Source organism: Fulmarus glacialis, unplaced genomic scaffold, assembly GCF_000690835.1.
Source record: "Fulmarus glacialis isolate BGI_N327 unplaced genomic scaffold, ASM69083v1 scaffold4178, whole genome shotgun sequence".
Lineage (NCBI taxonomy): Eukaryota > Metazoa > Chordata > Aves > Procellariiformes > Procellariidae > Fulmarus > Fulmarus glacialis.
In genome coordinates, this window is record NW_009229966.1 from 1,558 (window position 1) to 25,529 (window position 23,972).

The following is a 23,972-nucleotide window of genomic DNA, read 5'->3' on the forward strand; positions in this document are numbered from 1 at the left end:
CCAATACTGAGATGTACTGCAAAATTAATACACCACTTTCTTTTGTTTGCAATCCATTTTGATTGTTTATTGTGTTCAAGCCAAACCCCAGAGTCCTTGTGCAGTTCCTGTTCAGAGAGTGCTCACTGACAGCCCTGGGGCTCTCACCTGAGCTTGGGCCATGGGACCAGTCTGGAACAAAGAGCTCTGGTCATGAACCACGCAGCAAAGGCTGTCAGAGCAAGCGGGCACGTGTAACTCAATTAGCCATTTAGAGCTGTAGGACTAAATACAGAGCAAGAGGACTTGAAATAAGGTTGGTGAAAAATGGAGAAGATGCTTATTGTGGATTTCTTCTTTTTAATTTTTCAATCATAATCAAATGTATGACACTTGAAAAATTTTGGCTACTCTAGTCCCTAGGTCTAGAAATGGACTGAGAGCAAGAGGATGGGAGAGTTCCCCCAAATTTTAAAAACCTTTTCCTCCTATTGTTTCAGATCAGGAGAGAAAGAGGATAGGGTAAAGCAAATCAAAAGTCAATGTTTCAAAGATATTTTTTTGAACCCCCAAAATGCAAAATAGCTGTTGAAGTCAGTAATTAGATCCCTGTTGTGCTTAGAAAAATTGAAGCGTAGGCAGAGTTAGGAAAACGCCTTGCTTCTTTTTTTTACATACAAGTTTCCTCACTCTCCTCTGAGGTTCTTGCACCAGGAAGAATTTCTTTTTTGTTGGCAGTGGCTGGTTCTTTGCTGGTTGATCTTTCTGTATTTTTAATATTTGTCAACTCTTTGCCATCTGGTTTGAAGCGTTTCATTATTAAAACAGAGAGCACTATGTATAAGAGACAGCATCCTGTCCGTAGTCCTGCAATGAGGCCAAGATAGACGTTTCTAGAAAAAAAGGTGACAAAATATGTTTATATTAATAAAGTTTGCCACTTCTGAGCAGAACCAAGTAAGATATCAAAAACACTTTGGCAAAACCATCTATTCTCGCCAGGTATTGCTCCACATCTTGAGAAATAACAAACAGAAAGCAATTAATCCATGGTTTTTAGCCCCGGGCAGGTTCTAATCAGGTCCTATACTCCTAGCAGAAATGCCTCCTGTCTGAACAATGCTCCCATTCAGCAGATTACATTTTAGGGCTGGGACAGGAGGAGCTGCACCAGCCAGGGCTTTGCCTGTTGTTCCAGCCTTCCCCCAGCCCCTCGCTGGCAGCACTCAGTGCTCCTGGCCACAGCTCTCCATGCACCAGCAGTCACTTGGGTCCCCCCGCAAGTGAATTTTGTGAGCTGTCTTATACATTAGGAAGCAGAGAAATGAGGGATGAGGAAGAGTGTCTTCAGCACTACGCTTACTCCGCGGTGTAAGTCAAAGCGTCACAGAGTTATTCAGTGCACTAAGGCTTCAGTAAAGGAACTAATTCTGCTGTACTGCATACTGCATACACAGACAGATTTCAGCTTACCTAAATGCTTTTGTGTCATATACCCGACAAGATCCAGATCCCCCACAGTTTTTTGTCCCCCATTTCAAGCAGGTCTCATCTATCAAGGCACCAAAATAAATAGGGGCTGGGAGTCCTCCTGCAAAGAAAATTCTTATTACATGATCTCAGACATGAAGATCTCAGCGTTTAATATCATGGTAAAGAAATGAGGAAATGAATTCAGGGTTTCTGAATTATGGCTGCATAAAATGGGACTAAACATCGAGCTCCAGCTTTGAGATTCCAAGATTTGTGAAAATATTTAAGCAAGTACGTAAAAGAAGTTGAAAGGATGGAAGATTATAGCATTATTACATTCAGTGAGGGAAATGTTAGTAATTCTAATTTAATGGCATTTTTATTAGAATTATAACTTATGTTGTTTAAACAAATAATACAACCAACGTTTCTTTTTCAGTCCCCGGTGTGGAATTACGTGCCATGACATATTAATATTTATGTATATTAATGTATCTATTCAGATATTACACAACAGTTTGCCATTAAAAACAGTTAGCTGAGTGCAAAGGGCTGAAATTAAGCACTTACTCAAAACCAGCCAGGTAATAAGTGTATTACTTGTGTAGTACTGAAAGAATTCCTTTTAGACAGTCATAATGCTTTAATATAATCAGTAAGCTGTTTCAAGAAAACTATTGCATAAAAGCACAAGATTGATTCTCTGCAGCATCAGCTAAAATATGGAGATTAGGGGAGAGATTCAAATGACTACTTGGGTTTGGCTGTGTGGGGAAGATCTCAAAAATCGGCAAGAAAGTGAAGATAAGGCAAGGTTTGTTAGAGGCAGGGCAGACTACGTGTCTGAAGACCGGAACGATTATTTATTGCAGATAAACACAAGAAAGAAAATAACAGGCTGAGTACATAGTAGCTCTAAGTGAAAAATGGTCAGCAAAAGGGAGCATAGGTGTTAAGGATATCCAGACTGATGAAGCTCAGGTAGTTGTGTCCACAAATAAAGAAAAAAAAAAAAAAGTACAATGCAGTTTCCTTCCTTTGCCTGATTCCTTTGCTGCATAGAAAAAATTCTGGAGAGATAATCGTAATACGTAATTACATACCAGGAAGCATGTAGCAAGCTCCTCCAAAAATTTTGAAATGCATAGTCTGCTTACAAAGAAAAATTTTGGAATATGTCTTCTGTTCTCATCTGGAGCAAGGACATTGCACTGGTCTGTCTCTTTGACTACCTATTTGAATCCCAAAAAGAAATGAAGTTTTACCTAGTACTCTACCACCTAAAGTTTCAATCCCAACAGCAAAGGATTTCAGGTCTGGTGAAACAGATCTAAAAAGGAAACAAAAATAGTACATTGTTTTGGGGAACAATAGAATAATGTAGCTATAGCCATCCTGTGAACATCTGCACGTGCCTCATTGCAAGAGTATTGTGGCTTACCTAGCATAGCTCACTCAAACCCTAACTGAAAACATTCACCAAAGTTAAAGTTCAGATGTAGAGCCTCCTTCCGTTAACTTCAGTGGATGAAGTCTCATTGAAATAAATGGGCAATCTACAGAAACTGATCTTGAACCCAATGAGAACAGATTGTAAAGACTTTTGGGAGAGGATGCATGGGAAAATTAAAGTGAACCAACTAAAAGTAGGCACTTCATATCTATAAGTTAAGCTCCAAGAAGCTGCCTTGCTTTAGAAGGGGCTGTACTGTGCAGCAGTGAACTGAGGGAACAAGGGTGTGCAGGCCCTGCTAGTTACACGCAGGTAAAACCCACCTCTAGCATTTTAGAGAGAGACAGCAAACGTGAGTTATCTTGCTACAAAAGTACCTCATTCCTACCAGTGGAGAAACAGCCTGTGTCCATCACATGAACTGGAAGAATTCACAAAAAACAGAGGGGATTACTGAGCTGGCATAGGGGCAAGAGAAGACTTGCTATGGCCAGCCTGTTTCCTGAACTGCAGTATATTGTCTTTTCAGCATTAACGTGAAAGGCTTCTCATTAAACACATTAGTATTCCGAAAACTTTGCCCAGCAAAGTTAGCCTTGTCCATAATCCAGGCATGCAGTAAGAATGGCTGCACTTAGAAATACTGCAGAAGAATCAGCATCTTAGCAAAGAGAGTTATCTAGTCATGCATACTAACTACTGAGGATTGTAATTTGCCCATGAGCATGAGTGGAAAGAAACTTCCATGCAAAAGGCACAGAATATTGTCTTTCCTTCCAAGTATAAAATAGCAGTGCTGCTTTACAACTGAAGGAATAAAAATTTAAAAATTATTGCTGCTGACATAGTTCTGTTTATACTAGCTTGACAAAAAATGGGAGTATCAGACTTCTCACAACACAGGAAACATTCTGAGGCAACAAGGTTTAACAAAGGTGAATGTTTTTCTCCTGAGTAATGTGAACAGCATAGTCACCCTGGATATGGCTTAGCACCGCATCATATTTCAAGTTCATTGCTCTGTTAAAAACATCCCTGTCATTGGAAGTGAAAACTAATGTTCAGGATCAGCATAAGACCCACCCATTTCATCACCAAAGTATCTACTCAGCCTTAAATTGGAATTAAATTGGTGGACAGGCATTTTGCTGTGCCTCTGAACAGAGCTGGATTTCAGAGTACAGGCAAAGGCTCAGGGCCCCAATTTCATCAGCATGCCATTCCTCACAATAGGAATGAAATAGTAGATACCATATTCTATTTCTCTTTCCCGGAGCTTTACAGTCAAGGTAAGGTAAAGTATTTCACCTAAACATAATCATGTATGTAGGAGTGCCTCCTAAGGCTAAAATAAATGCACATGCAGCCTGTAATGCTAAAAAATAGGGAAATGCTTTGGTACAGCTTTCTCTTTGGCATTGTCCCAGAACTGCAGTAGAATTGCCAAGTCCATGCACTTGTCCTTCTACACAGCTGCAATTGTGAAACACCTGAAAGGAGAAGATGAGAAGAAGAATTTAATCAGAATTCAGTGGCACAAAACTATTTTAGTAGCTAGACTTTTCACCCCCCATAACAGGCAGGCTGTTGTTTACGCTGAAAGAATCTCCCTAATCATCTTTGCAGACTGATGGTCGAGTTCATTGGTATGCTCCAGTCACCCTGAGCTGCTCCAGAGACACAAAGCAACTGTGACTCTAGTTTCAGCCATGCCATTGCTAGGACAGAAGGTGCTCTGTGTGTGCTTAAAATGGGTCAAAGCTATAAAATTCAGATGTGAACTGTTATCCAGCCATTCTGCTCAGGAATCCTATGAAGTAGATGAGTAACAATAAACATATAGATGTGGACCCAGCAATGCAATCATGCATATCTATCGTTATGTACGTAAAACAGCATTCAATGCTGGATCAAGAGAGGGCTGTTTCATAGACTTTGAAGTTAGCAGGAAACATGGGTTTGAAAGCCAATTCCCCTGAAGTGAAGCAAGAGAAGCAAGAGAATATTGCTGGGATATATGGATATAAGCCTGAAAATGTTGCCTGTCTCTTTCAGTATTGTTACATGAAGACAATTCTGCTTCTGCCAGAAGACATGACCATTTGCACACGCTTCTGCAAACCTACTGTTTTTAACGGTCTTGCCCAGGTAGGATTGTTTGAAGTCCTGGAAATGGCTTTGTTGCTGATACACTGAACAAAATGGCCAGATGTATATTTACGGGACCTCTTGGCTGTACAATTTAGAGTTATGACTTGCTTTCCTGAGCTATGGCAGCTCAGGAAAGCAGGCAATTCCAGTATGATCCGTAACAGTTTGTGAAACCAGCACTCACGATTTTATACAGGTCTGCTACACATGAGTTGACACCATGGAATTTTGCTAGTATAACAACCAGACTAGTAAAGGTCTTCTAAAGCAAACCCCTCTTAGCTGTGTTGTACCTACGCAGTAAGAGATCTACTGAGAAACCTAAAGCCAAATTTATGGTCATCTTTCTGAGAAGAAAATAAATTACAAAAAAATCAAAATAAAAGCATTCAAGAAATGTAAGTCAAGAGTCTGAGGTTTTCATGCCTTTCCTGAATAGCTTACTTACCTCACTCCAACTGTTTTAAAAACCCTCCCTGCAGCCTTGCACTCTCTCATTTCTACTACAAGGTTAAACCATACAGAATGGACATTTGTGTCTACAGGATTTCTTAATCACAAAGCCAAAAAATGAATAGATGGAGAAATCTAGCTATATCTGTAATCACAGAATCATAGAATAGTTTGACTTGGAAGGGACCTTTAAAGGTCATCTAGCCAACCCCCCCTGCCATGAGCAAGGACATCTTCAACTAGATCAGGTTGCTCAGAACCCCGTCCAACCTGACCTTGAATGTTTCCAGGGACGGGGCATCTACCACCTCTTAGGACAACCTGTTCCAGTGTGTCACCACCTTCATCGTAAAAAATGTCTTCCTTACATCTAGTCTAAATCTACCCTCTTTTAGTTTAAAACCATTACTCCTTGTCCTGTCGCAACAGGCCCTGTTAAATAATCATCTATCCACCTATATATTTACCATATTCTTTCCCATCCCCATTGATGATTTACATCCCGCAAAGCAGGCTGTCATGTAAGTGATGCCATTATCCCCACATACAGGGTCCCACTGATCCAGCTTGCAGCTGCAGTCAGCATTGCAACTGGCCATGAAGCTGTTTTTGGGGGAGGAAAGATGCTTTAATCTAGAGGAAAACAGAAAGAAATAAAATAGTTATTTAGTCGAAATATATAGTCAAACAAAATATCAGGGAGTAGGCAGTAAAAACGTGGAGAAAGTGAAGCAATCAACATGGACAGGTATCTGCTACCATCCAATGGACTGTGAAGCTGTCATATGGAGACTAAGCTAATTTCAGCTAAACGAAAGGTCTTTTGAGATTTCTCATCAAGCACTAACATTTTTATGGATTGTTGCTGAAAAGGCACGGAATTCGCAAACCAGGTATTCTTGACTGGGAAGGAATATTTGGTATTACTTTTTCATTTGAAAACTCAGCCCAAGAAAAAGAAAATCATACCTAGAATCTCTTATCACCTGTAGACTGGCCATGCTTTCCTTACCAGTAGATATCATACCGTATCCGGGTGCTCGAAGTGGTGATATAAACTACATAAAACTACAGCAGCAAGATGTCCTTGACATTTTTTTCACTGGATCAGAGCCAGTTAGTGGCAATGAAAGTTAGTGGCATGAGTCTGAGTGAGAAGTGCTGCTTCTGTCTCAGCTCTGACCATATTCAGCAGCATCAGCCCTGCACATGGGACAGGCTTGAGCCCCATTTCTTGTCAGATCTCATTTCTTGTTGTACATTATCACGGGCTTTCATAGCTTCCACTTTTACCAACATTTCTGTAAGAAACATCAAAATCTGGCCCCAAGAATTTAAACTAAGCGGATGACAACAAGAGTTGAGAATTTAAAAAGTGGCCAGTGACTCTGAGGGCATGGTAGCAGGACTCAATTTTCAGAAAGTTTTAGGAGTCCACCATCTATAAATCACCCCTGCTTTGAAGTCACTCACAATATAAAGGAAAAAGTGTTCAAAATTTGCCTTTTCTTCCTCCTTACCCCTCAATCCAAAACACACCTCAAGGGGGCTACATTTCTCCTAAGTCTTTTAGATGGGAAAGTAACTGGAGAGTTTAGCCCCTGTTAGGCTGTTGCTGGTCTTCAAACTACAAACTGTTAAATGGGTAAAACAGTACGTGAGTCACTTAACCGGAACAACCCTAGCACATGCTAAATTCTCTAGGCTCAGTTCTCCTGGAGAAACTGTAATTGCTCTTTCAGTATTTGCTGTCTTGATGTTTCTGCTTATTTTTAATTCACTCTACAGTACCAGATGTTGCACTCAACCAGAGTTATCTCCACTGCACAAACTTCTGACATCTTTTATGTAACTAACCTCATAGTTGAGCTGGGCGTCAGGTTTGTCAAGACAACGTAGGCTCAGTTTCAAAAAACACAGGACTGAGTTTCTGTCTGAATTGAAAATCTAGCAAGCCCTGCCAGATTCAGTTTAATCCTTTAAAATCCCTTGAAATTTGTTGGACCAGACTGAGCTAAATTTAAACAGTAGGCAATTGTGGCAGGCTGCTATAGTCAGCAAAATGTTCTCAAGAAAGCATGACCATCATCCTGCTAAGGGAGGGGGAACGTCTGTTTGGGCAGCACACACTCCTGACATGACCACTTTTTACCTCCCAGCTGAGAAAATGGACGCAGGCAGGTCAGCAGCTCCAGATACCAAGGGAGGCTGGTAATAACCCATGCAGGTTGATAACTACTGATCTAGAGGATGGTCCCTCCTAGAGGCAAAGCCATTGGGGGACTATGGGGAAGCCACTTTCAACATTTTTTTTATATCCCGCTCCCTACATGGTAGGAGGAGACCGGCTTTAAATTAAAGCTTTGAAATAGAAAATAAAAATTTAATTTGCCTATGATAAATTTCATCTTAATTAGCAATTTGCCAGAATATAGAGGTATATTGTCAATATCCAGCAATAAACAATTTAGAAAAAGAAGTCCGGTTTAAACAAAATTTGAAAAACAAAATCGGGATATTCTGCCCATCCCCAACACTAGGTATCATTTCAGCCTGACAAGTCTATCTCAAAACCTAGGATTTTTTTGTGTGTATCACCACCAAGGGAGCGATAAAATGATATAACCACATTAGCTCCACTCTAGCTGAAACCACACTGATTGACACTAGCAGATGACCTAATGCAGGTCAATTTCAACAAAAATCTGTTGTCTTTAAACAGACACTTTTTTTTTTTTTTATGCAAAAGGATATAGCAATATGCTACAGTAAATCAACAGAGAAGAGACGTTTCAGAACTCATCCAAATTCACATCAAATGGTTTTCTGGAGTAGAAGGTTTGTAGCCAGATGAGATTACACATCCAGATTAGTTTGCGAGAGTAGAGGAATACAGGCGCATGCACTATGTTCTGCGCGGGGCAGGAAGCATGACAAATGACACGACCAACACGAGCCCAAGGGGATACAAACCCAGAGTAGGGTGCTGTCAAACCGGCCACCTGGAGCACCTCACAACTGCATGTAAAGTACAAGAGGTTTAACAAATATGCTACTATAAAGGTGATGCATGCAAACTTTGCCATTTCAGTTATGTGAAGTTTGAATTTCTTGATCAGAAAGCCTCCTAGAAACATCCCCAGGATTGTGATGGGTAAAAGTATCACACCTGCAAACAGAAGGTAATAAAAATGTTAACTGCTGTCGCTTGCGTTGACCCTTTGTAGAATAAATAGCTGGCTATAGTAGTTTCCAAAATATCAGATAATGGTCTATTTTCAGACTGATCCTTTGAGGTTCTAAGACTTTTTATTACCTTCAAGTAATTTTGCTCACTCCCTCATTTTCTTTCAACTCATATTATGACTTTAAAAAGCTTAATTCCTCAATATTCCCTACATTTTTACTATACTGTTGTTTGTACGTATACCGATATAATAAACCCTTGAGCTTAATTCCTCAACATTCCCTACATTTTTACTATACTGTTTTTTGTACGTATACCGATATAATAAACCCTCTACAGGTGCCTGTTAGAAACCGGAGTAAATGAGATAAATGTCTTAGCTCACAGGCATATCATCTAAAATAAAACATTAAACTTTCTGAAAGTTACAAAAAAAAAAATGTCTCCAAAAATGGAACATGAAAGGAAGCAGCGTTTGGTTTTGCATTGGATTCCATTCTGCTCTGAGAGTGAATCATGGAAAGCTTTGCATTTAGATTTAATCCGTTCAGCATTTCACAAACTCCAGCCCTAATATTTACATGCCAAACAGAGAGCTTTTCCAAGGTTTTCTTGTGAGGGGTTTGCCTTTTTCTGTATGTTTTTTTGTTTGGTTGGTTTTTTTGGTCATGTTGTTTTTGTAAAACTTTCCCTGCATCCAAAAAAAGATAGGAAAAAGGAAGTTCTTCCCACATTGGTACCTGGCCCACAGCAAAGCAGGGTGCCTTCAGATTAAAGTAGTGTAATATCAATTCTGCAATGACCTCAACTACCCTGGTTTTCTTGCCAGGTTATGAGACCATATTAAACACTCTAATATTAATATAATTTTACTCAAAATTTTACATTTTTGTTTCTTATTGCTTATACAATTTGTATTTGTAATAAAAATGGAAGAACATTTATACTGAGATGTTATTCTGAAAAGGAAAATCACACATTTCATTACACATTTTCTAAATTAAATGTTTTTTTTCTTTTAGTTGTTACGTAGTTGCAATTTATGTGTGTTTTTTGTTCATGAAAACACAATTCACACATTCATAACCCAAATCTCACTCTGAAAAAAACTTCAGCCAAAAAAATGTCCACCCAGTTATAATAATCCTCTAGCTCACTTAATTAGGAACACCAGAAAAATTAACACTAAAATTAACATCCATTTTCAAAATACAGTAGGAAAATTAATAAACCACTACATACTTTTTTTAAACCAAAAAAGTTCAGAGAAGCTTCTCCTAAAAAGAAAGGCAAAATGACAAAGAAAAGCTTCCTTTTTGACACTGGGATTTAAAAGAAGGACAGGTACCTACCAATTAGAAAGATGGCTCTTGCCACTGATACATTAAATTGCTGCTCCATAAACTTTGTCTCATAGGTTATCAACCCAACAAGAGAATTGTACTGCAGAATAGTGAGGAAGATGTAGACCAGGAAAATTGGATTTCCAAACAGCTTCTTCAGAGCTGGGAAGAAATCTGCAATGGAGAGGTATATGCTGTACACCCTGCTAAACACAGAGAAGAGTTGTTTTGACATCCTTTAGATAATAAAACTAACTTTGATTTAATTACTGGCTGTATTGCAGGTTATAATTCTTTGCCTATCAAAACATATGCTTGCTCAAGTGAGAGTTTTCCTCATTGCCAACACGTGACTTATGAGGAGGAGCAAGGCTGAATGGCACGGTGGATGCTGAACTGGGAATCAGAAATCCTAAGTTATCTTGTGTGTGACACAGGACCATTCCTCAAAGGCATTAAGGCTTGCAACACTGATTCTCAATGCCTGTACAGGAGAGTGTCCCTAGAGGAGCACTAAGACTCTCTATAATGTACCGAGTGAAAAGTTTGGTGCCTAAAGCAGGAGCTTCACAAACCACACGAGAGCCCCACGTGAGGCTGATATTCAGAGAAAGGGAGCACCTGACCCAGCAAAAGGATGGAACCTTTCCTGAGACCCTTGATTAGAGTATCTAAGTCCATGAAATTAAAGTGAAGACAAAAACCTGCTTCTAGTCTGGCTGTTGGCACACTTGCCTAAAAGATGAGAGTCCAAAACACATCTGCCGTAGCCACTAAGGGGTGCACATGCATACATACGTACGAATAAAACCCTTGCGGGAGTCCAGCAATGGGTAGCTGGGTCTGATATTGCCTATAGGAGGTTAATTTGGCATCACTGAGCTCCTTACACAGGAGCTATGAATCCAGTGAAATCCCTCCAACCGCTAATGTAGTATTTAGCCCCATGCTTCCCTCCCACATGTTGGCGTCAGTGAAACAGTAACCTGCCAGCTGTGGATTGGTCACTAATGAGGGATGGGATGTTTTCCCCGCTACTCTTCCTTCATAATCATAGGATTATAGCTGTAATACATTATATGATAACTACTGTGTTGAACTGAGAATCTCTGGGGCTCAAAGCGCATGAGCTGTTTCCTGTCTGACATAAGGAGAGGACTGAAACACACCCTTAGCATGTAATTATAATACTACAAATTAAAGAGAGCTTTTTTGTCCATCATTTGCACTGCAGAAACGTGCATTTTGCCGGGGGTTATGCAAATCCGTAATACATTATATGATAACTACTGTGTTGAACTGAGAATCTCTGGGGCTCAAAGCGCATGAGCTGTTTCCTGTCTGACATAAGGAGAGGACTGAAACACACCCTTAGCATGTAATTATAATACTACAAATTAAAGAGAGCTTTTTTGTCCATCATTTGCACTGCAGAAACGTGCATTTTGCCGGGGGTTATGCAAATCCTTGTTCAGCTGAGAATGAACCCATGAGAGAGAATTCACATGCAAACATTTGGGCAATAATCTTTCACCTTTTACTGCCTCTGAGAACTTTAACTGTGGCTGAGCTGGGGGTTCTATTTTACAGTGATCTCCTTGAACAGGCAAATGACTAATCTTCAGGTTTTCATTCTCTCCTTCTTTTGGTAAGGAATAAGGCAGAAACCAGAAAGGCAAAGAAGCAATGAAGTTGACTGCTCCACAGATAAGCAATCCAAGCCACCAGGCACCAACCCAACGGGTATCCTTAGGATTTATGCTGATGACATCTATAAAATACAGAAGGACAGGAAAATAGATTAAATATCACGCAGAGCAATTAAACTTACTGTAGCTTTTAAAGACCAGGACAGAGGTGATTTATGTTTCATATGAGGAATTGAAATGTAGCTTGTATCAAATCAGTCTCATGCAGTCAAAAATAGATGTCTCCATTTAGACCCATGGTGGCATTTCCTTGCTACAATCTTCCAACGCTTTCTGTGGGAATGAGTGACAGCAAGAGGGCCCTTCACTACCCAAAAAGAACTTCTCTTTCTCAATTTCCCACTGTCCCCTCCTTCCTCCATCCCCAAACTCAACAGTTTTTCCTTGAAGTTCCTCAAATTTTCCCTGGGATTAGAGACTTGAAAGTGATTTGAACAACGAAATGAGTTTTCATATGAATCTTTGCTGCATGCTTTTTAAGAGAACATCATTTTTGCCAAGTGTTGAAAGTGTCCATGAGCAAAGGTCTTTCACTGTTCCCTCAATGTGGGGATGGCCTTTCATTTGCTCATTTGTTCTCAGCTGCGCAGCAAGTGTGTAACAAGTGCGTGCGCAAGCATAAAGAGAGGTGCAAAATTTTTCTGCAGTGTGGGTAGGGGTCTCGCATCAAGAGCTATTTCGGTCACGCTACAACGCTGCAGATATTAAAATGTAAATAACACCAGCTTTTAGTAGGAAAAACTCTCTAGAGAGCCCCCCTTTTTGGAGCAGTAAGCTGGGAAGGTGCTTCTTGGCATGCAGGTTTGTATATACAGCCATCCTCTCAGTTAGTGCACCACGCCATGGTCTCTTACCAATATCCACAACGCCAATGTCAACCCAGAGGCTGGCACAGAAAGATCCAAGCAGGAAGCCCAGGGTCGGCCCAAACATCCCCGAGGATCTCACCAGGCCTGCAAGAGAAGGGAGGCAGTGCAGGAGAGTGAGCAAAACGCTGCGTGGACGAGCACGCCTTCTTCTCTGAGGGCAAGGAAAGGAGAGAGGAAGGAGGAGACAGAAGAGGGGCACAGGCCGTCAGGGGACGTCTAATGGGAAGCTTCTAAGCAGCAAGAAAATGAGCGGCAAGCTGCCAATGCGCTAGCTGCGGTGAGGCTCCTTCACCCGCACAGGGCTTTGCCGAAGCGAGTGCAGTCTCACGTGGACCCCCACGTGCATTTCATTGGCAAGATCGGTGTCTTGGAAGGAATAGGAACAACTTTTATCCCTCCTCCTCCCTACTTCTCTCCTCAGATTTCTATAGTTGCATTGTTCAGCTTGTGGCAGTTAACTAATGAACGCAAAACTCTAGGCCCATTGGAGGTATCATAAGTCTACTTGCAACTCTATTTACAGCTTGCATGATGTTCTGTGATTATAGAAGTCAAGACTTTTCCCTGTACTATGTGTTCAGGTCCCTAGTTTAATTTTAAGTAGCAGTAGTTCATCTGATGATGTGCATATAAGAAGGCACATCTTTGCAGTTTGGAGGCACATCAGGATGACAGGGACAATAAAAGTACGTGGACATGGAATTAGGTACAGGGCCCTGAGAATATTTTCAGCAGGGAGCGAGGAGATATAAGTGTCCCTGTGTGTGATCAAAGTTCATTAGACAGGATTCCCTGTGTGTGATCAAAGTTCATTAGACAGAATCTTTGTTGATTCATTCAGCACCAGAATGAGCAAATCGGCTGTTATGTTAATACGTACTTATGCGGCTGTAAAAAAAAAATCAAGAAATCTAGTGATCAAGTAATGACCTCTCTAAAAGCAGCTTTCAGTTTTGCTACTGGCCTCACTGGGGCTTCCGTTTCCCGCTCTGTCTTTGCTTACAAAGGAGATAACATGGGATCAGAAGAAGGTGGGATGCCTCTAGGAGCAAATGAATAAGCTGTGAAGGCTAGTAGAAACCTAGGAAGCTAGGACTGCATTTTGCTGGCCGGGCATATAAATACAGTGCAATTTGATTTTGGTGACCACTGCTGGCAATCAACATAAAATAAAAATATCCTCAAAACAATTCAAGCATAAGTCTTCACATTCCCTTGTCACTTGTGTTGATCTGTTGAAGTTTAGTTGTGAGAGGGTAACAGTTTCAAAAAAAGTTCAGTGATTTGGATTTCTGAATTCTAGCATGGAACTGCCACCTGGGAGCTGTTTGAAGTTGCAGAAGGCTTAATTCTATTAGAAAAAAAGGAATTCTTGACCAAGTGCCTGTCAGTTCTTGCCCACATTCGGCACTATGCTCTGTAAATCCTACTGTGTTGTTTTACTGCAGAGATTTTTCTCCTGTTGGTTTTGCAGACTCTCTTCTGAATATAGTGATTGCACAGCTTATGATCAAGGACTTCTGCAACAAATTCTTACAGCATAATTTAACCATATGATTTTTCGTCTTTGCTTCATTGCTCCAATTGCATATTGCTTTCATTTAGTTGTCTCATTTTACTTCATCAGAAGATCTGACCTTTTAGACTAAATCTTGATGCTTCCAAAATGATTGCCTTCTGCAGAGTCAGGATTTTGACACTAGAAGCCAGGAATTAGCTCTTTATGTTTATTTATCAGTAAGTCTAAAGCAGAACTTATTACTCAGAACTATGTAAGCTCATCTCCGAAGTTCAAATACTCAGTAGCAAATTTCTAAAATAAACAGAAAAAACCAAGCACACCCATACCAATGGCCTTGTATATTGTATGCAGTATATTTCTTTAAGATACCATAAGCTACCAGATAAGAAAAGAAGCATATGCAATAATTTTGCATATGTATAGTTTTAAAATTAAATTTCACACTTGCACACCCTTTAAATTCAAGAATAACTTCACTAAGATAATACGCTTGTATTGTGATAAAAAAAAAACCAAGTTCACTGTGATATTTTCTTAGCATATTTTTCCTTTGTAATATTTATTCTTTATAATTAATAAACAGACTAAACCACAAACATGCAGACTTGTCAGCTAATCAGCTGCTGCATATTGACACAGCTCAGCCAAGCCCTTGTACTGATGAGTAATTTAGCATGTAACAGGTATTAAAATTACAACATACATTGGCCTCAGATATGTTTCTGTTGAAGCCGTGAGTTCAATAGAAACAAGATTATATGCTAGTGCTCAATTCAGTGATGAAATTTCATTCTTTCAAAGCCTCTGCTTTGGTGAGAAATCCATGGAAGTGAAGTACTCCTCATTAAATATCTTTAATTGTCTATTATTCCTCTTACATGATAAGTCTGATGGCTACTGCCATTAATTAACCATGTCAACTTTCAGTTTCAAATAAAATCAGTAATTCATTTTAAAAATTGGCTACTGAAAGCTTATTAGTATAGGTCAAATCCTCATATGTATGTTGGCAACTCTTCTATAGGCACCTAAATGGAAGCAAAGCATCTGAAGACCATAAAATACCTGAATAAATTAGGCGCTTAGCATGGGAGAGCATTTATGAAATAACCTCTCAGTCAGAGCAGTTGGCTTCAAAGATCACTCGACCAAAGACCCCTCTCAGAACAAAGCAAAACACTGAGATCCTGATATTCCTGTCTCTTGACAAATGCCAATTGCATGTAGACACAGAGAGTCAGACAGTTATACCTTACAGTCATACTGAGTAGTGACCCTGCGCAGAAGTGCTTTTCAGGACTGTATGTGGTGTACAGTGCATTGTACTGCCCTAGAACCACACTGATGGCCTGGCAGAACTCCGTAAATTAAAAAGGTTCTGTAAAACTTAGTCTGAAAACTATAGAATTTCCTGAAAAAAAAAATCCATTTCCTGTCTCACAGAGTTCTACAGAAAAGCTACCATCCTCTACTAAATTCTGTAAGACAGCTTAACAAAACCGCTAATTTTTCCTTTTCTGTTCCTTCCTGTGGCAACTCTTGTTTTATTGCTGTCAATTATCATTTGCACTACAACTCTGCCAAAAAGATTTTAACGCATTCTATTGACACTTAATAATGCATTCTATTGACACTTAATAAAAAGCTGTCTCTGCCTCAAAATAACTTATGTTCTTACTCAACAAAACATCTAAGGGCAGGAGAAAAAGGAGAGACAGGAAGGTGAAACTTCTTGCTCAGGGTCAAATGATGAGATCAATGGTCAAAATTTATCAGCAAGGCTTGACTGACTTTTTTTATTATAGGACAATTTTTTTTGTATTTACAAAAACACTGATCATAAATTGATTCAGTCAACTGGTAAAAAAATCAGATACAGAAAAGAATTGAAGTTGATCAAGAAAAGGAATGTCAGCTCTATGCAAAAGACTATTTCAACATTCACTTTTTTTGCAAATTGGGTCAGTCCATCAAAATGGAGCAAGAGACTGAAAATTACTATTCAGAATGTTAAAATGAAATATTTTAATACTCTGTAGATGAAATACTTTATTTCACTTACATGACCCAAACAAATTTCATTTTGGTTGAATCCATACTATCCTCTGTGTCTACTTTATTTTTTTAATCTCACTTCTGCAATAGTCCCCAACCCGATGCAATCTCTCCCAGATCAGATTCTGACAAGAAAAAATTTCAGCTGAACTTTTCAAAATACCTTTAATCAGAAGCTCAGAGGCGATTACAAATATTTTGGATAACTGCTGAGTGGAACTTTTGTTTTTGTCAGCTCCCTTCACAATACTTCCGTTTTCTTCAACCTGCAGATTTCCTCATCCCCAAATGAAGACATTTGCAATGGCTTTACCCTGTAGCATTACATACTGAGCTCTTCCTGAAACTGTGTCTTACTATCTTTATGACCAGTTCAACTTCACCAAGTTTACTTCAGGCAGCAGTTTTGATCTCCCTCAGCCACACAAACACTCCATGCTATTAAATCAATTTGGCAATAAATTAATTAGCTTGGGTGTAAGACTTTCTGTCTTGGGCAATAGGCTATCTTCCATCAAAACAACAACAAAATCCCAGTTGGAAGGGATTTGTTACAACACCTTGGCAAAGGTTTGGTTTTTCCTTCAGTAACTAGTGACTTTAAAAAGGTGTCATCAGGAAGTGTGCTGCATGTAAAATTCAAAAAGTCAGGTAAAAGCTTCTGAAACACGTTTACGTTACTGTGATTACATTACTGATGCTTACATTAAGGATCCTTCTCTTCTCTGTGAAACAGTGATTAGGAAGAATTTTATCCTCTGAAGCTGTGGTACTGAAGATGATATGCCAGATAAGACAGATATGACTTCTCACTTTGGAAAAACAAGTATTTGATTATGCTTCTCTTCATCACAGAGAAAACTGGCACATGTAGCAGAAGCCACTTGGGGAAAGCAAAAGGAGCATCTGGGAAATATCCTTCAAAAATAAATGTGAGATCTCTTTTGCATTGCTTTTTTGTCTCTGTACAACTCAAAATTATCCAGAAGAGAGCAGATGATAGATTTTTTTGGTGAGTATTTGCGTGGCTACAGAAATGTTAAAGAAAAGAATATTTAGCATAAAAATCACTCATTTGCATATTACCTATGTAAAATGCTGAGTTTTCTTCTTTAGAAAAATCATCAATATATGAAACCCCCAGTGGCATAACTGGTGCTTCCCCAATTCCACGTAAAAGGTTCCCCATCAACACAAAGAGCCACAGATAGGAATTTGTTGTTTTCTCACATCCTGCAGGCCACAAACATTTACATTTCTGTGAACATAATTCTGACAATACTTATTTGCAACAGAAAAATAACATAATATACATTTTTTTTACAATCATTATAGGGTGGTTTTGTATATATCATGGTTTCTAACAGGGGTTTTACTGCTTTCCAGTAAAAGAGGGTGTATAAAATGGGGACAAGCAGAAGAAGGGAACCCAGCATCAGAGCTTTTGCTTACCGAAATTTTTCATTGCGCTGGGTGTTTCTGTAGCATCTGTGACTGGATGGCCCTCAGACGATGCTGGGGAGCAAGCTGATACACTCGTAGAGGAGTTGTCCACAGTAACAGTTATCCTTTCATAATTATAACTGGAAAACAACTATGTAAAATACAACTGACAAATGAAAGACTTTGCTTTGCAAGAAGTGTGTATGAGCCTTGTGTTCATACATGTTCATTCCGGCTACATGCAGGCAAAGCAGAGGGGCAACCCATCTCCAGTGCTTTCGCGTAAAAAAAGATAAGTATCTTCATAAGTTTTTCAAAATGCTTTGACTGTTCTAACCCAAATATTTTCTTAAGCTAAAGAGAAAAAAGCTGCTTCCAGGGCTTAAGAGATCATTATTTAGACTGAAGGAGAGGCAGAGTCCATCCACATCTGCCTACGTGCAACAGTGCTGATGTTTTTCTCCACTGGCACCGGTTTCTTACCTGTGTGACAGATGTGTAACATAGAGATTTCTGTGCTAGTTTAAAATTAGCTAGCTAAGGATCTAGCAGTAACCTATCTGTGTCTATAAAGAGATTAACACAGGCTGCAAAACACTTGTGCCAGTTTGTCTGTATTTAGGCAGCCAGCAAATCTGCTAAGTAAATTGAAGTCAGCTTGAGTACGTTTACGCTACATTGTGATAAATGGAGAGCAGGTATTCCCTCTGACTGTTCAATCCAGTGGTAATCTTTAATATTGTGATGGATGATAGTGAGAGCCCCACGGCCACTGGGTTTTGCTCAGTGTTATGGAAAATGGGTAACCTTCAGAACTTGGCTGTGAGTTTGGGTTAAAACAGAGATTTCCATAGCTCTGCTTCTGGCCTGTGTTGTCCTCTGCAGTTCAGATGCCCAAGCAGAGTAGTGACTGTGGCCACTTTCCATACCATGGTCCCCAGATATAATGCTTTCCATACCCTCCTTATCAAAGGTATTGGTCTTGGAACTAAAGAAGATGCACAAATAAATTTTAATTTTTAATTTTAAATTTTGAGGGACAGTTCTTTTCAACTACTATTCAGTAAGGATGCCGAAGGATTGAAGAGGTATGAACTGGTTCTGACAACTATGTAAGCACTAAAGTATAGATGTGATGTGTCTATCTCCACTGAGTTCAGTGGAGATAGATACAAATCTTCATACTTTTAAAGAGCTTAGCATGAATAGCCACCATGGAGAAAGAAACCTCTTTAGTCAAGATCTCATTACAGTTCATTTAAGTATAAAAAAAGGAGAACAGCTAAAAAAAAAAAAGTATCTATATATATCCATCCCAGGTGAAAAATTCAACCCACTTTATTCCCAATTACGTACAAGTTCTGTGGAAACCTGAGGTTTCTCTCTTACTTTCCTGTAGAAAAAGGTAAGCTTTCAGAGAGGAAATCAGAAAGTCAATACTAAAAAATCCACCTATTAAAACCTTCCTGTTATCTGGAACAAACTACTATTGTCAAGCTTTTAACTCAGGTGTATGATTAAAAAACACTTCATATGGTCAAGTTCAATAGGTACACAATGTGAAAACTCTCCATATTTACCGTCCCATTAGGAACTGAGGCATCACTGACAAAAACGCTCCTAAGGACATGATGAGACATCCAACAGCGATTACTTTTGGTCGATGAACTCTTGGTCCAAGGTAGCTCACCAACACCATTACCATTAAGTTACCTGTATCAACAGGAAAGACAACCAGTAAGATTACAAAAAGAGAATTTTTTTAGGTGGAAAATGTACGAAGAAGCGGTATTTATCCACTTTCAAAGAAAGTACACATACCTATCTCAAAGCTGCCATCAATAATGCCAACAATTGATGATGAGATTTCAAATCTCCTTTCAATTTGACTGGACATGCTCTTCATGTAGCTTCCAGAAAGTCCTTTGGCAAAAAAGGAAAAAGCTAGAGCTCCAAGAAATATCTGAAGAGAGAAAATAATTGAGTTTGCAAAGAAACTGTTGTTTCTTCATGGCTGGATGCCTGAGCAAACTACTCAAGAAACACAAAAATCATGTATTTTGCTTTCTAATTCTCTGTGAAGAGATTCTTCCTATTGTTTTCATTAAAACAAGGTTTTACTTTCTTTTTCAGGATGGCCTCCAAAGCCTCTTCTACTGCAAAGAAAAAGAAAGTTGACATTGAATGTGTGTACCTTCTACCTTTCTACCACATACTGTTTCAGCTGTTTCCTTCCTTAGGGAAAACTTGCAGCATAAAGTTGTTCATTACTGGTACTATTATTATGGCATGTCTAATTACTCCTACTTCTCCTGTTCCAAAAAACATGGATAAAAAGATATAGCTGCAACTACCACTATGACTATAGCACACCTCTACATGATTCCTTAGTAAAATATGGCCTCTCTTTTTAACTGCTGAACACATCTATTGACTTCTATGTGCTTGGAATCACAACCTAGAGCGTTGTTTCCAACACATGTAGTGTGAAACAGTGTCATACAGAACTAACTGAATTTTAATAGAACTTCAAATTGTCATTTTCAGTATTCCAGAGAAAATACGTGGCAATTGCTCCTCTCCATACCTTTAGCTTTGAACAATTATGGCACACGCTCTTGGCAGGAACTGTGCTGCCATCGCTGTCCTGGAAGAGCGACTTGTCTTTAAGTTGGCCAGCAGTGATTGGCCTGTCCATGGTTTTTTCCTCCAGATCTGATATGTAGGTCTTCCTGTTTGGAAAATATTACTGTGATTAACTATTATTTGCATAAGAATAAAGGTTCCAATGTTTTTCAGACATACTAGATGGTGAGACACTACTTGAGATGTCTACACATTGACACCTTTTCTCAGTAAGGATGTTAAAGAGTGTTCAAAGTGTCATTGTAATGAGTTAAGGATTGGTGCACCTCCTTTGTGAAATCTGCTTTCTAAAAGACTTCAGAACCTTATTGGATAGATGGAAAATTTAGAGGCAACTTGGTGGCAGTTTTTAGAAATCTTTGTAGAGACGGAAAGTCCCTAGGCAGCTGGAGGCTAGGAGAGTATGTCAGAGGAACATCTTCACCGTGCTTGAACCAATTCTTACATTCTCTTTTGGATATCCACTTTTGATCACTGTTCCAGGCTAAATGGACCTTTGGTATGGTCTAGTAGGCTACTCATAATATGTTATAGAGGATTTTCTCTAACTGTGTAATCTATGAATTTGCAGAAATACTGAGCACTACCCTCTACCATTCTGTCAACATTCCTATGAGTAAAGTTATTTATAGGATAAATGTTTGTAGAATCAGACCACAAATGATGACTGAGGAGAAAATAGGGTAAGAGATACGGTAGATAAAGATGTATTAGGGAAGAAGAGGGCACCGATTAAAAGAAACTGATAATGACTATCTTTAAGTCCACAAGTTTCCACAAGTTCCTGCAAGACAGATGATAAATGTAGCTATTTTAATGAGACTGCCAAAGTTTTCCATTTAAAAATTGGCTCTGATATAAAGAGCCATCTTAGCTACATTGGTTGATGTAGATTAAGCTGATCAGGGGAAACCAGCTAATACAGAGAGATCTGGAATGATAACAAGTCAAAAAAGCTATTGCCAAGTTCCTCTGTTGGAAAACTGGTGCAGTAGTACTGAAATCAATTAGTTAGCTCCAATATACATTGGCACACGTGTTAGAGGAATATAGAGCAACATAGGTCAAGAAATTGGCCTGTAACATTTCCCCTCCAAGACACTGGGATCTTAGATATCCCACTCTCTTTAATTCCTCCGGGAACTTCTCGAAGGTCCCCTCCTGCAGGCCCCAGAGGCCGGTTGACACATGAGCGGAGGCCATTTAAGTGTCGTGAGGGATTTTCAACACCGGAGGCGGTAGGGCTGTCACAGGGTCCCAGGCTAACCAGCAAAGGTCACTCTGTTCCTCTGGAGGGCTCAGTTCTCCTAAGCAAGATGTGCAGGAGCAACTTGGACTCCCTGAGAAATGTCCACCCATGCCCTGAAAGGAATGGGTTCCTCTCTTAGGAACCCAACAGCCCCCCAAAAGTTATTCCTAATGATTGCGAATAGGCACTAATGTCTAATAAAGAGATACAAAGCCTCATAAGCACTCTAACTTTAATTTTGTAGGTTTTAGTTCCAAATCCTACTCCAGCAGGATCTACCAAAAGTGACTATGAAAAGCAAACACATGTATATTTCAGTGTCATCCACATATGAAATTTCTAAAGGGACCTAGCCTTCCTTAGACCATCTTCAGCAGCTCACAAATCAAAAAACTTTGAAAAAAGAAGTTATAGATAATTGAAGTATGGTGAATTCAGATTTACCCCAATCTTTACGGGATGGGAGCTGAAAGACAGAGTTCTCTAAAGTAAATACATTCTTTATTGATTTGTATTTTGCTGATGATTAACTTTGTGAAACATTTGACTCTGTTAAATAAACAGTATTTAAATCAGTGACATGGTTTTCTTTTCACAATATTTAATGTTATGTTGCCAGCCTAATAATCTACCTTAAACTCACAGAAAATGTTAAACTGTATAAACACTTCTCTTATGCCTAATGAAACAATAACATTTTCCATAACCACTCTATAAAAATCTGAACTTTGGTAAACCAGTGAATCATTGACACCAGTGGTATTTAAAATTAAATGAAGCAAGAAAAATAACACAAGATTTAATTTATGACAATTTTTAAAAATTAATTAATGGTAATGAATATTTTTTGTATGGAGGGATAAAACATCCCACTGTCCACAGTGCTTATCCTTTAAGGAAAAATGTAATTTGCAGAATTGTACTTTTGCACTTTACATAATCTCTTTCAAGCTTAGCGACACTGAGATGTACAAAAAGCCTGCACTAGCACCTAACAATGAAACAAACAAACAAACAAATATACAAGTGGAAAGAAGCAGGAAGGGAGGCTGGGAAGAGACAGCAAAAGGCAGAGAGAGAGAACTTACTTTGTGTCACTGCGGTATCAGGCTGTTTCTTTCCCGTGCCCTAGGGCTTTCGGGCTTGAAGCCAGCACAACGTCACAGCAAAAGCGCTGCCTACTCCGAGAAGTGGAGCACTCCACTGCATTTTTTTAAATCTTGGATTTCCTTCTTACAGTGATTGCAAAACTTTCCCACAATCACTGATACAAAAGCTTTGCAAAAGAAGGCAGGTTTCTTGTGTTGTCATTGCTTTGGCAGCCTACCTGCCAGCATGCTTGTGGTGCCAGCCTCTCCCGGGAGGAACAACTTGTTTTCTTCACTCTTTTTTTTTTTTTCTAAAGTCTAAACACTAAAGCTGCTTTAAGCACCTCTCCAACGGGGACTCTCCACCATCCACCCAACAGCCACGGAGTGGCTCGGCTCACGTACAGGGGCCCTGAGAGAGCAGGCTCAGGTTTTCCAAGCGTCTTACCTGTAGCCTCAGTAACTTGCACTTCTTGGTGCCTTTGATGGGGGCCAGCAGAGATACTAAGGGATGACTTAGCTCCTCAAAGGGCATGAATTGCATGTTGACAACTGCCAGTTTTTGGTATGGGCCTGCTGTGTCACAACCCCAATGCAGATGTGCAAGAGGGCTACCCTCATGGAGACCTAAAGAGAAGCGGATGCCCTCTGGAAATCACAGCCTCCCGTCAGACCCCCTGCCTATTATAAATCAGGATTTATACTGCACCAAGCAGTTCCTGCAGGTGCCAATAGGAGATGTGGGATGACAGCTATCCCTCCAAGCTGACTACAGCCTGGCCAAACAAAACGAGTGAGCGTATTACCCACAGCTAGCCCAGCTCTTGAGTCCTAACCAACCACAAGTAGAAAATCAGCTCTCACGTCTAACAGGGCACATACAGAGTGCAAACCCACCTAACCCTGTCTTCTCTAGAGCAGAACTCTCCAGCGCAAGGAAAGATTCTGACCCAGAAGTCATTCCAGGTGTTATCAACAGTCTCAAGAAACTGTTTCTGGTCATCTGGTTGCATGTAACAGCACGGTACTCATTTTTGCAGAAACTTGAATTACAAAATCAGATTCACATCTAATTAAAGGACCATTCTAGTGATTTCTAAATATAGAAAAAGAGTTTTATGACACCAATAATTTCAGGAATCCTGGAAGGAAAAAGCATTGTGCCATCATCCCCTTTCTTTCCAGCGAAAAGTAAACTCTTGAAACACAAACTTTGACAAAGTTTGTATGAAAAGCCTTGATTAGCTTTTTCTGTATAAAAATACATTAAGAGATTTGCTAAAGATTAAACTAACTCAAGGAAATACACAGAAATGTATTATTTAGTCATGAAAGCTAAAACAAATAATAAA

The 23,972-nt window shown here is 39.5% G+C and overlaps 1 protein-coding gene across 1 annotated transcript; it reads right to left on the reverse strand.

The window, feature by feature from the left end:
• Positions 1-649: 649 nt before the first annotated feature.
• On the reverse strand, positions 650-20,335 carry LOC104070613 (solute carrier organic anion transporter family member 1C1-like). The gene is made up of 14 exons (XM_009584024.1): positions 20,225-20,335; positions 19,459-19,600; positions 19,218-19,350; positions 17,647-17,777; positions 17,281-17,427; positions 12,603-12,701; positions 11,574-11,810; positions 10,049-10,213; positions 8,483-8,678; positions 5,977-6,142; positions 4,214-4,395; positions 2,718-2,782; positions 1,453-1,570; positions 650-872 (listed from the first exon to the last, which is right to left on the reverse strand). The coding sequence occupies exons 1-14, from the start codon at positions 20,333-20,335 to the stop codon at positions 650-652; spliced, it is 2,115 nt and encodes a 704-aa protein (XP_009582319.1).
• Positions 20,336-23,972: the final 3,637 nt, after the last annotated feature.

Bases quoted from the DNA above. Each gene is read 5' to 3' on its own strand.
- LOC104070613 (XM_009584024.1), bottom strand. From the start codon at position 20,335: ATGGACAGGCCAATCACTGCTGGCCAACTTAAAGACAAGTCGCTCTTC. The intron at 19,601-20,224 runs GTATGGAGAGGA...TTCTCTCTTCAG, and splicing joins ATAATTGTTCAAAGCTAAAG to ATATTTCTTGGAGCTCTAGC. The intron at 873-1,452 runs GTAAGCTGAAAT...CTTTTTTTCTAG, and splicing joins TATGACACAAAAGCATTTAG to AAACGTCTATCTTGGCCTCA.